The following is a 12,650-nucleotide window of genomic DNA, read 5'->3' as shown; positions in this document are numbered from 1 at the left end:
TCAATATCAAGTTGAACAAGTTATGAAATTTTGGTTGATAAACGCAAGTTGATCGGGCTCATATATCAGCAAGAAAAAGTAAAATTAAAAGAGCTTATTGTCCAAAAACAAGCTAAAATTTTGCAGACCTTGGAGCAATACTGAAGAGCATGCTGAGCAGGATCATGCCAGAAAATGTTGACTGACGAGCACATATTGATGTATTGGTATGAATATTGAATGATAACTTACAACAGCAAGATAAATTAGTGCTAACTATTAAGTAAAATCTAGAATGAATGGACTTGGGCAGTTTTACTATGCTTAGATGCTATGCAGATTGTAATGTCCATCAGATACTCAGTGTCTGGCAAATGAAACATGCGATCATTCCATTGCTACTGGAGGAGACAGCTTGGATCACTAAATCCACTTTATGTTGATTTTGATGTTAATCATCATCACTGTATTCCTTGAAAAAAGGATTGTAGTAAAATTGTAAATGTGACAATCCATGCAACGATGTGATCATATTATGTGTTCATAGTCATTCGTGATAGTCATTATTGGTCCAATATACAATGGCAAAGCTCTCAGTCTCAGCGTTTCTTCCTGTGGATGGCCAGCAGTGACTCAGAGCTTAGAAGTATTAGTTTTCTTCACAGGGCTGGGATAAAAAGTACTGAGGGTAATCTTCCACCAAGGAACTCTACTTTGACATGGTATGAGATGTAGGCACAAGTAGGTAGGTGCTCAGTTCCTATAGTCAGTAGTTGTGTATGTTTAGTCGGGCTAGCTTAGATCAGATTGTTAGTTTTTTAATTTGCCAAATGTCCATAAAAATGTGACCTGAGCAATGAGCATACCTGAACCTGACTAACCTGACAGCTGACCTAACCTCAATCATCACACATATTTGCAGCCTACCCAAGACCTGCATGGCAGTAGCACCCAGTTATAGGTAGGTACTCACCCTAACTCAATCTTACCTGCTAACCTTCAACTTGCCAAAAGTTAGCTCACATTGCCAAGCTGTGTCCAGGGAAACAGTCAACTGAGAACTGGCTCATTGGGTGGCTGGTGTGAGTCTGTGCATTTAAAGTGTTTCTTCTCTGAAGCTGCGCTGCACTGCTGTACGTCATGTTAGATGCTCAGAAAATGTGGGAAATGATTACTAAGCTACTTTAGTGCTTTGTTAAAGGGACTATCCCACCTTTAACATGGGGTTTGAGTTGAGATAGCCAAGTTTGCGGCGAGGTTCAGAAACCACTATCTATCTAGGTTGCAACCCCCGTGGCCTCTTGGTGTTGAAGAAATTCGTTCCCTTCATTTGAAAATGGGCCTTGTACAAGGCCCTATCTTCAACATGGAGCGACCGTTAGTGTGACGTCACCTCGTTTAGTCATTCTGATTTAAATGGGTTTGTTCGTTGAAAAATCGCTTAAAACTTGGTCTGAACTTTGTTGTGGTGCCTACAGAGTAAAAAGAATCAGCTTTATGACAGTTATGTGGCCTGGGGAAGGAGGTAATTTTGGGCTGTGACGTCACATATTTGAAAGTTTGTGTTTGGAATATGGGAAGCCTAAGATGTTTAATGAAAAATAAATGCCAGAACCGTGTTCCTGGTCATCCAATCTATAAAGTCGGGCACAATTTAACTGGTTTTAACAACATTTTAGAAGGTGGGATAGTCCCTTTAATGCTCGAGACATGAACAAGTACAGATCCTGCAGGGTACAGCTATGAGTTAGGTGCTAGGTGAGTATGTTATGTGAATGTGCTGTTCCCTGTTTGACCGTAAGTATACAAACAAGCACAGGGTCACAGTTATATTCAATCTCCACATAAACATACAACAAAAACGGCCATATAGCCTAACTCCGAACACACCACAGATAACTTAAGCCTTTGAAGGCACAAAAATGTTTTGATTAACAGGACAGGTTTACAATATATCCTCTGTCCTTGGGGGATCTTGCTGCCAAGTTGAGGTATGATGACTGAACTTCAGGATTGATCAACCTTTTCTTAGCCACTGCTTATATACGAGAAAGACCAAATGCTTGTTTGTTTTGATTTACAGGACATGTATACAATATATCCTCTGTCCTTGGGGGATCTTGCTGCTAAGTTGAGGTACGATGACTGAACTTCAGGATTGATCAACCTTTTCTTAGCCACTGCTTATAAACGAGAAAGACCAAATGCTTGTTTGTAAACTGCGTTGAAAATTTAATGATCCACCTTCAATTCTGACATGAAGGCACAAATGAAATAGTTCCCTCTCCTTTTGTAATACAAAAATCAAAATATTTAATAAATTTTAGTGGATAAACATTAAACAAGAGCAATTAGCATAGCTTTCCCTCAAGCCTCAAGTTAACTTCTGGCAATGTTGATGAATTACACTGACGCTTATTCGCTTCATATTTTGTAACAAACGCGCTAAAACTGCAATATAACAGCACTATATGCTTCTTGACAAAATGCAATAGTATTAAAAATTTAGCCCTGATGGCATTCATTCTTGGTGGAAACGTAATTACAAAATATTTTGTAGTAACTATTAAATTCCGGCCGAAAACAGTGCACGGTTTAAAAAAGAATCATTCCAATGACGGTCCATTCTTGCGGTCCTGAAATCGCCACTATTTCCGGCCTCTCCAACGCAACTCGTTGTCCAGACGTAAATATGCCGTGAGATATGGGGAAACATCGTAAGCGTCTCTCGCTCTCCCCTCTCTCCCGCCGGCGACGCTGGCCCCGCGCGTACCGTCTCTGACACCGCAATCCGTGACGGAGACCGTACGCGCGGCAGTCTGCGGTCGGCAGATTGCGGTGTCGGAGACGGTACGCGCGGGGCCAGCGTCGCCGGCGGGAAAAGAGGGGAGGGAGATTCGCGGGCTTGACCGCGGGTAGAGCGAGAGAGAGAGAGCGTGGGCACGCGGGTTTGGGGTTGTGCAGTGTGCACTGCGTGGGTTGAACAGTGTTATCAAGAGTGTCACAATCTATATTATAAATGGTAAGTAAAGACAGGGTGGTTGACACGTGCCTGTGGTAGGTAGGGAAAGGCAAGCAGCGAATTTACGACAAGAAAGTGCGAATTTTCATCATCTCAGCTGTTACATTGTATTATTGTTTTTTATTTATTATTTCATTTTTCACTTTCCTTTCAACCCTTTTCTTTCCTTTCACTTTCAAAGGAAAAGAAACCCTTTCACCCATGGTTGGAACAGATAGCAGCCTCAATATCTGCATAGTTGCATTCAGATGCATAATCATACATAATAATGAATATGCAATTCTTCCCACAAATGAAACAAAGGTGCAACAACCTGGTCTCACTATGTTGATGTAGGGAAAATGTATATCCGCGCGCTCAGATCGCCTTTCTTCTGAACTGTCAACGTACGAAAACGGACAAAAAGTTCAACAGTGTTCAACTTTTGCCCCACGAGCTGACGGGGCGGTATCGTCACCGGGATCGAACACAAACCGGCCCGTGGAAACGCCGCAAACCACCGGTTCCCATATCCACCGTCAGAGATCGGACATAATCAGCTGACTGCGCCTCCGCTTCCTCCCGATGTCTCCCGATGTTGTACGTTTTCGTCCGTTACCGTCCGGCCCGACATCTACCGGTCCATGTGGGAACCGCCCATCAGCTGTGTGTGGTATAAACAGGCGGGCTGCAGCCCAGTCTGTTACCAGGGCGGCCGGCCGGGCGCCCGACTACTAACACGACACCCGGCACTGGGGTCTCGGGCGCGCGGCTTCCAACCGACACGGGGCATCGGGTGGCCGCATTAGTACCCGGGCTCGACTGCAGGGAGGGGAGGACGGCCGCTGCAGATAGCGAGACCGCAGCTCTGTGGATGAGCGCGAGCCGCGGCGGGTGAAGACAGGGGGTGGATGCAGTGCTGAGTATGGGCTGAGGCCGGCCGGTACAGCCGTCCGGCCGGTCAGTGGGGGGCGGTGTGTTCCCCGCGACCCGTGCTGCGTCACAGCGCCGCCGGCCAATCAGAGCCCGACGTGACCCGGGCTCAGCTGATTGGGAGAGGGGGGGGGGTACTGGGTACTTAGGGTACCGACGGGGACCGTCGGTTTTAGACGGGACTTGTCTCGATAGAGAACCTACGCAGTTTGATTGATAGGGCGAGATAGCGTATCGCTGCTCCTATCTAGCCGTTTGATTCTTATTCCCGCAGGCCGCAACTAAGGTGGCTCGTGAAGGAATCCGGGGTTATCTTGACGGGACATGTTCAAAGTAGCGTGCGAGTGGCTCTCCAATCTCGTACGCCTCTGCGTGCATGAGCATGCTACCAGGTGCCTATTTAGGCATCGTTTGAATAACCGTATATTCGTCATCTATATCAGCTACGCCTGTGCCTCCAGCAAGTTGTGTGATTTATCACGCAAAAGTAGGAATCCATCATTCACTGCGTAGTCCGTGCGTCACCGTCGGGTTTTGGCGACCGCCCGCCGGGGGGGGGGGATGGGGGAGGGGGGAGGGTCGGAATCGGCACAGGGCTCTTGTTGACCTTGTCTGATGCAACAGCGGGCCCGGCGCGCCGCCCTGAGGCAGACCGGGTAGGTATTTATAGCTCAGCGTGTTTTTACACTCGGCTGCTTTTGGTGGTCTGTCGGGCCGTGCGCCGTGCTTTGAATGATATCGTTTTTTTAAAGACTATAATGCGGACTTCGGTATCTGGCTTGGTGCAACGTCGATGAACAATGAACATGCTGATAGAATTGGGCAGGCGGGTACGGTCGATGAAAATACTCCCTGCCAACCTGGGTGTCTTGTTAGGCTCCCTGCTGGAATTGCGCACAAGCTGTAGGTAAATCGTTTTCCAATAGGGAAAGAGTCGCTCAAGGCCTGGGTTTCTTCCATTCTGCTGGTGCACTTATGGTCAGTGACCTGTTGGCTGTAATCGAAAATTGACCATTTTATAGTACAATATTGTTTTCGACTCGGCCACGAGCCGCACGAATTGCGTTGCGCCAGTTTTCCTCCTCGGCTTAGTCGAGCCTGTTCGCTAATTAAGGCTGGGTGTTTGTCTTGGTGTCACTGCATGTTTGTCCAAAATGCTTATGTTAAAGATGTCGGCGCTGAGACTGTGGTGTTTGTGGCCTATTTCTAGGTTATTGAAAACAACTTCTCTCCATGTGTCGGGACAGCCTTTCGGCGGTGGCCGCGCCAAAGGTCCGTGGTTCGAATCCCGTGCTGAGTCCGTGTTTGCCCGTCTGACAGGTCCTGGCCATGCTGAGGGGCGACTCAAAGGTACCGGTCCCGGAGCTGTAGCCTGCGTGTGGTGTGCGTTTGCCCGTGTTGTTTATCCTGCCCGTGTGTGCCTCATATTAGCTAGTTCGCAGTTTGTCTACCGGCGCGCTTTGCGTCCAGGTGAGCAGTTTTTGCCCCGTGGTCTGCCCGCCCGAGCTGGTGAGCTGGTGTCCCCGCTCGGGTGAGCCCCTGCGTTTGAGAGTTTGGTCTGTCGTGCCCCTGTGTCGGCGTGCCGTCCGCCGGCTGCAGAGTTGTTTGCGTTTGCAGGATTGCCGTTTGTCGAGTTTTTAGTCACTGGCGACTGGGTTTTAGTCTGGCGGTAGCCTCCTCCTCCCCCCGTGGCCTTTTTCTGCACCACCTAACGCGTTTTAGACCCCGTAACTACGCCCCTCACACACTCCCTTACGCAGTTGCCGCGCGCATTTCGGTTTTAGAGCGGACCTCGGCACTGAGACGAATCGGTAGACTTTTTGGATACTGCGTCACTGCGTGGGCTGTTTGGTGGTCTCATTGGTCGGCCTGACCAACTGACACATAACACAATGTAGATGTGTTAGTGTTTTTATTGCAGTGTCACTCACGATTCCAATTTGGCGTAACAATGTTTGTGATTTGTTTATAACACATTGTGTAGCTAGTTATACTTATATAACGAATTAGTTGTTGTTTTCTGGTGTGGCATTAGCGAAAGAAAACCTCTTGAAACTTTTGTCTGAGTATCTCGTAAAGATGCCTATAGCTGGTTTTACTTGGAATGCCGGGCACTCGCACTAGTTTGTTGTTGACATATTTTGCTCCCAGCCGCCCACCAATTCGCTAACAATTGAAAGGTCAAGTAATTTCACCAAGAGTTAGCACATGAAGCATGCGATGCATCCCTGATATGTTTAAAAGTGTCTGGTTAGGTCCAGACTCCTGTCATAACTTGTTTTTTATCGTTGTTTGTCGCCTCTTGTTGCAGTCCGGTTTGATAGCATCGTATCGCCCGTCACGGGGTACCTACTGTTGACTGTTGAGTGCCCAGTTTTTAACCTGGGCTCTCCCACAACGCTCCCCGCCACCTTCCTTTGTCTCACAACTGGAGTGGGATTAATTTTAAATCGAAGACTGTATTGAATGATGGCGATTAACTGATAACGCCTGGCATGCTGCTTGTTGATCATCTGAGTGATATGAGCGACACATTATCGCTGTGCAAAGACCAACCACACAATCACCCTAAACCGAAAATAGAGACAGTTCTCCGACTGTAACCGTGACAAAGTGACAGCAGCCATTCTCCCCCATTTATCCATTGCCCCTTTCGGAAGAATTCCTCAACGCTATGGACTTCCCTGACACCTTTTTGTGAGCGAGATTTTTCACATATCAACCGAGTTCCACAGCCGCCTTAACCGTAGTACTCCCTTTCAACTGTCTCCGACCGAGCCCAGCCACCGTCTAACATCTCGCATCTAACCGCCTTTCTCTCACCTCCGTCAGGCCAACAGTCTGGGCGACTCGTGGGAGAACTTTGACGTCGAGGGCCTGAAGACGGAGAAGGCCACGCGCTACCGCTACAAGGCGCTCACGGGCACCTGGGTCACCGACGAGGTCTCCATCAAAATGGAGCCCGAACACTTCAACGCCGGAGCCATGCGCCGCTGCTTCCGAGCGTGAGTAGCGCTGGGCGGCCGCACGGAACGGGACGGGGCGGCGGAATGGAGCGGAATGGGACGGCACGGGGCGAGGAATAGGCCGGGGCGGGGCGAGGAATGGACTGGGACAGTACTGCCCCACTGACGCCCCGTGAGTTTCCACTCACGCCCCGTTCGGGATGGGGAGGGTTGACTGAAGGTTAGCCGGGCTCACAGGGTCGGACAGGCCAGAGTCACGTAAGTCACGACAGGCAGGGTGTAAGCGTTACGACGGGAGCGGAGTGCGGGAGCGGAGGGCGAGCTGTCTGAGGGTAATAGGAAAACGCCGGCTGTCTGTCCGCAGTCTCAGGTAGTTGGTGATCTGCGCCGTCGTGTATAATCTCTGACGGCGGATAATATCTGTCTGGGAAAGTCGCTGGAAGGGTGTCTGCCGCCGACTTACTATTCCAGGCACCGATTGTGCGTAGTTACAATACAAATGTCTATATGTGTCTGGTAGATGCCCAGATGGGCATCACTTAGCTAACTAACAGAGCTGTATTGGGTGACTTCAGTTTAGGCGCAGTTCCAGCTCGGCCTCATGTCGCCGATTCTCTATTCTTTTGGGAATGCTCCTGGGCCCGGGTCGCTACTCGCCATCGACACTACAGCTACTACAGCAACGGCGTGAGCTATAAAATGGCTTAGAATAAAATTGTCATGCCGGGGCTCAGTCTCAGAGGCCGAGCTGAATTATTCAGTCGTCAGACTCTAAGGGTTGGCTTTCAGCAGTCATCAGTCAGCCTGCCTTTTTCTGAGGCTCCACGCCGTTTTTTCGGCTGTTTTGGTGGTTAGATGCAGACGATAACACCCGTGTAGCGGTCCGGCTTAGAGAATATGATCTTGTCCAGCACGGAGTGAATGCCAGGGACGGGATCAGTGGTTAGCTTATAAATCTCGCGACGGTTCCACAATCCGCATGTGTACAGTAAGTTGGCGTCCTGCGCCGGTCGCTGCTAACTGTTAACGGGGTGTCTGGACGGGGTCCCCAGCGACAGGCGCCCACTGGGTCGGCCGGCCGGGGCTAGACAGACCTACCCCCGGCCGCCGCCAACCCTGCCCCTGTTACCGGGGTGTCTGACCCGGTCCCCGGCGGCCGGCGGCCACTGGGTCGGCCGTCCGAGGCTACACCTACCGTGGGACGCCGCCAACCCTTCCGTCTGTTGTTCTTGGACAGCATTTGATAACACCCCGTCATGTGCGTCACCCCTCTTCCACGGCTGTACCGGGCTGTCGCTGTTTGTTTGTGGGTCTGTATTGAAAGGGAATCCGACTTTGGTTGGGCATGTTTGACTAGCGAGAGAACTGATAAGCTTCTGTAAAATAAAAGGGTTTGAGTGAACACAAATGTTTCCTTTTTAATCGGCGTTACCGCGCAGTCGCTGTCACCTCCTTACCCTGCCTTTCCGCCCGTCTAACCACGTCTCACTCTGCTCCGACAGGAAGAAGCTGAGCAACTTTTGCCACCACTCGTCGTGGCACCGCGAGAGTAACAACTACGTGGCCAAGGCATACATGGTGCCGGTGGACCGGCGCACTTACTTCGACGACGTCAAGCTGCAGATGGAGGCCAAGCTGTGGAGCGAGGAGTACAACCGGCACAACCCGCCCAAAAAGGTACGGGGGGGGAGGGGGGAGTAAAACCGGCACAACCCGCCCAAAAGGTGTAACTGACGCCTATTGGCGACGGGAGAGTGCTCATTATTAGGGTCGAAGGGTTCTTGCAGAGCCACGCATCAAATGGCTGTTAAGTGCTAGTCGAATGGGAATGCTGTGGTGAGCGGTTTTTCATGATATGTAATAAATACGACACTACCTATGATAAAGTGAGGGCATCATTCTGTCACTAAAGTGCAGCTTTAAAAAAGAAAAAGTCCAGTGGTAGTTTAAACCCACTCTATTTCTTATCCGTGCACCCTCTGTCCCTCCGCAGGTTGATATCATCACGCCACTGTGGTGTGAATTATGAATGTTTCTGCGCTCTGTCGCCCTCCGTGTCACTCATACGCTGCTCCCCTACAGGTGGACATAATGCAGATGTGTGTAGTGGAGATGACGGAGCGTCCCGACAAGCCACTCTACCACTTCGAACACTTCATCGACGGCAGCTACGTCAAGTACAACTCCAACTCGGGCTTTGTGCGCGACGAGAACCTGCGACTGACACCGCAGGCCTTCAGCCACTTCACCTTCGAGCGGTGAGCGCCGGGACCGGATGGCGGTGGGCGCAGAGTCTGTCCCGTACTAGCAGCTGGGGAGGGACCAGTGACGGAGCGGTGAGCTGGGACGGGAGGGTGGGGAGCAACCAGTGAGGGAGTGGTGAGCCGCTATAACATACCGGGTCTATCTGTCACGGCAGTTGGGAGAGGATTTTGGAAGGCGCACGCAGGCACACTCATTTGTCATTGTGTCATTTTGCTTGGTGGTAAAAGATGGCTGTTCCGCTGGTCTAACTTGACCTAACGTTTGTGTCCTTGCTCCCGAGCGGTCTATCTGACACTGTGTGACCTGCTCTGTGACCTGCCATTTGGTCTGTGACATGACCCCTGACTTGTCACCTGACCTGTGGTCTTACCTGTCTCTGACGTGTGACCTGCGCCGCCAGGTCGGGTCACGAGCTGGTGGTGGTCGACATCCAGGGGGTAGGCGACCTCTACACGGACCCGCAGATCCACACCGCCGACGGTGAGCACTAAGGGTACACCCGATGGGGGGGGGGGGGACCTCTACACGGATCCGAAAATTCACACCGCAGAGACGGTGAGGATGGGGTGGGGGGGGGGCTGAGGGGGTTCTACTATGGACGTCAAACCCCTTGAGACCCCACTTTTTTGCGATAATTTTTAAATGCGTCAACTCTTGTTGACAATATTCTGGCAATGTGTGTTTTAGAACCTGCCGAAACTTTTATTACTAAGGTATTTTGACGCCAAACGATTATGAAAGGTACTTCTCATTCACTCGTAATGTTAAATTTCACGGAACGAATCTGCTGTTTGGGTAGAGGCTACGCGCTCATGGGGCGGAGCCACGCAATGACGTCAGCGCTAAGCTCCGCCCTACCCCTCCTGCGCTCCTTGCCCGGCGACCGGTCACTCGCGTCTCTCGCTCCATTCAGGCTTGATGGTGGGCGGTAGCTGGTAGCGGTAGCGGGCGCTGGTAGATGGCATTTAGAGCAGATGGCGCTGGTGGCGGGGCTCGAGTGTGGCCGAGCGCAAGCCTCTGCCCGGGCCTGAATTGACCTTAGCATTACGAGTGAATGAGAAGTACCTTCCATAATCGTTTGGCGTCAAAATACCTTAGTAATAAAAGTTTCGGCAGGTTCTGAAACATACATAGCCAGAATATTGTCAACGAAAGTTGACGCATTTAAAAATTATCGCAAAAAAGTGGGGTCTCAAGGGGTTTGACGTTCATAGTAGTTGACTGAGAAAAAGGAGAGAGTTCGTCATTGGTTGTTGATTCAGCGAAAGGGCTTTGTACTAGTGATGTCAATTACGGAAAATCGGAATACCGATACCAAACCAAATACCAACCAAAACCGTGGAGAAATACCGAAACCAAACCAACTTGGGAACATGAGGAAAATACCAACTTTTTACCGATTTCTTAACCTCTTAAACATTAGCGAGGGTTCATGATACCAACAAAATACCAAACACATTAGGATTGAAATACCAAATACCGAGTTGGTATCGGTTTGGTATCGGTATACCAAAAAGTTGGTATCCGATTGACATCTCTATTTGTAACATTTTGAATTGCTAACTTCAGTGTATGTTGATGTGTATTGAAGTGCAGGAAAGGCTTAGGAGTCCTAGATTACAGGATTATTCGTCGTTAGGATTTATTCGTCGCAGGATTATTCGAAGGTTAACATGCTCACGTCCGCTATTCGCCTACCCCTCATGATGCGTATCAGGGAATCCAATCGTTTTGTAACATTGTATGGTGTCTTGCTGGTGAAGTGTTTGAGCGTTTCCCTCTAGCTCCCGATAACCCCTCGCCCTCTGCCCATCTGTACAGGAGAGAGTTACGGAGACGGCAACCTGGGCACGCGCGGTATGGCGCTGTTCTTCCACTCTCACGTCTGTAACACCATCTGCCACTCACTGAACCTGACGGCCTTCGACCTGGCGCCCACCGAGAGCAAGGAGCTCTCCACACAGATCAAACTGCAGGTGAGGGGAGCAGACAGACAGACAGACAGACAGACAGACAGACAGACAGACAGAGAGGCGGGAGCTCTCCACACAGATCAATCTGCAGGTGAGAGAGGAAGAGAGATACAGAGAGTCACAGACAGGTAGACAGATTTACGAGTATTTTCATTATATTCGTTTGTCTTCATCTCAGCTGATAAGCTGCATCTCCATTTAACGTCCGTTACACCTCTATCTTCTCCCCAGCAACGCAGTAAGACGCTGTCTCGCGGTCTGGAGGAGGTGTGCGCCTCGCCGCGGGAGCACGAGTTCGACCTGCACGAGTACATGCGGCGCCGCTCGTCCAGTTCGGGCCACTGGAGCGGCGACGAGGTCACCAGTCCGCTGGTGAGTCTGCCGACTGGACTGGGAGAGTGGGGTCTCCACTGGATAGAGGGAGGGAGGGAGGGTCACCATTGGAGTGGGCACGAGGTCACCAGTCCGCTGGTGAGGCACTGGACTGGGGAGGGTGGGGGGGGGGGGGTCACCACTGGAGCGGCGACGAGGTCACCAGTCCGCTGGTGAGTCGGAGGGAGGGGAGGGAGGTCAAAATAGGGGGAGGGAGCGACGAGGTCACCAGTCCGCTGGTGAGGCACTGGACTGGGGGGCAGGGGTCACCACTGGAGGGAGGGAGGGGGGTCTCCACTGGAGCGGCGACGAGGTCACCAGTCCGCTGGTGAGGCACTGGACTGGGGGGGCAGGGGTCACCACTGGAGGGAGGGAGGGGGGTCTCCACTGGAGCGGCGACGAGGTCACCAGTCCGCTGGTGAGGCACTGGACTGGGAGGGAGGGGTCTCCACTGGAGCGGCGACGAGGTCACCAGTCCGCTGGTGAGTCCGTCACTGGTCTGGGAGGCAGGGGTCACCACTGGAGGGAGGGAGGGGAGGGAGGAGGGGAAGGACTCTACACTGGAGGGAGGATCACCACTGGAGCGGCGACGAGGTCACCAGTCCGCTGGTGAGTCCGCTGGTGAGTCAGAGGGAGGTCAAAATAGGGGGAGGGAGGGACGAGGTCACCAGTCCGCTGGTGAGTCCGGAGGGAGGGGAGCATCACCACTGGTCCGCTGGTGAGGCACTGGTCTGGGAGGGAGGTCTCCACCGGAGGGGGAGGTTAGGGGTCACCACTCGCCAGTCCACTGGTGAGTCTGCCGATTCTGCGGTGTGTTGGGGGGGGGGGGGGACAGGAGGGTAATGATGGCGAGTGGATGACAGAGTTGGGTTGACTTAAAATGTTTGCTGGCGCTTTTTGGGGGGTTGAGAATACCAGCTGCCATGTGTTCCCGTTGACTGGCACGATTATTAATAAGCGTCATTTTGTGCTAGGATGATAGTCTGCTCCAACCATTGAGTAATGCTTGCTCAACGAACTATTCATTTGAAATAGGAAAAAAATCAACCACTTTGGTAGTGCTGAAATAGCTCTCCTCCCATCCGATTCCATTTGAAATCGCTGTCCTCCCATGGTATCGTCAGAGCTGTCCATAAATGTAGGTGGACGCTGCCTCCCATC

The 12,650-nt window shown here is 51.3% G+C and overlaps 1 protein-coding gene across 4 annotated transcripts in view; it reads left to right on the top strand.

The window, feature by feature from the left end:
• Positions 1-12,650, top strand: part of LOC122375207 (eukaryotic elongation factor 2 kinase-like) — a 41,791-nt gene that overhangs the window by 23,099 nt on the left and 6,042 nt on the right. Inside the window, exons 1-8 of one of the 4 annotated variants that reach the window (XM_043354464.1) lie at positions 2,950-3,001; positions 5,234-5,263; positions 6,746-6,918; positions 8,382-8,556; positions 8,962-9,137; positions 9,545-9,624; positions 10,966-11,120; positions 11,349-11,489. In XM_043354464.1, the coding sequence (XP_043210399.1) occupies positions 2,999-3,001; positions 5,234-5,263; positions 6,746-6,918; positions 8,382-8,556; positions 8,962-9,137; positions 9,545-9,624; positions 10,966-11,120; positions 11,349-11,489 (933 nt within the window). In that variant the 5' untranslated portion in view covers positions 2,950-2,998. Of the gene's footprint in view, positions 1-2,897; positions 3,002-5,233; positions 5,264-6,745; positions 6,919-8,381; positions 8,557-8,961; positions 9,138-9,544; positions 9,625-10,965; positions 11,121-11,348; positions 11,490-12,650 lie in introns of those variants that run through there. The other 3 variants (XM_043354461.1, XM_043354465.1, XM_043354462.1) reach the window with 3 other exon arrangements.

The sequence above is a fragment of the Amphibalanus amphitrite genome, unplaced genomic scaffold (genome assembly GCF_019059575.1).
Source record: "Amphibalanus amphitrite isolate SeventyFive unplaced genomic scaffold, NRLGWU_Aamphi_draft 001795F_arrow, whole genome shotgun sequence".
Lineage (NCBI taxonomy): Eukaryota > Metazoa > Arthropoda > Thecostraca > Balanomorpha > Balanidae > Amphibalanus > Amphibalanus amphitrite.
Note: the sequence above shows the minus strand (reverse complement) of the source record. Positions and strands in the feature narration are given on the sequence as shown.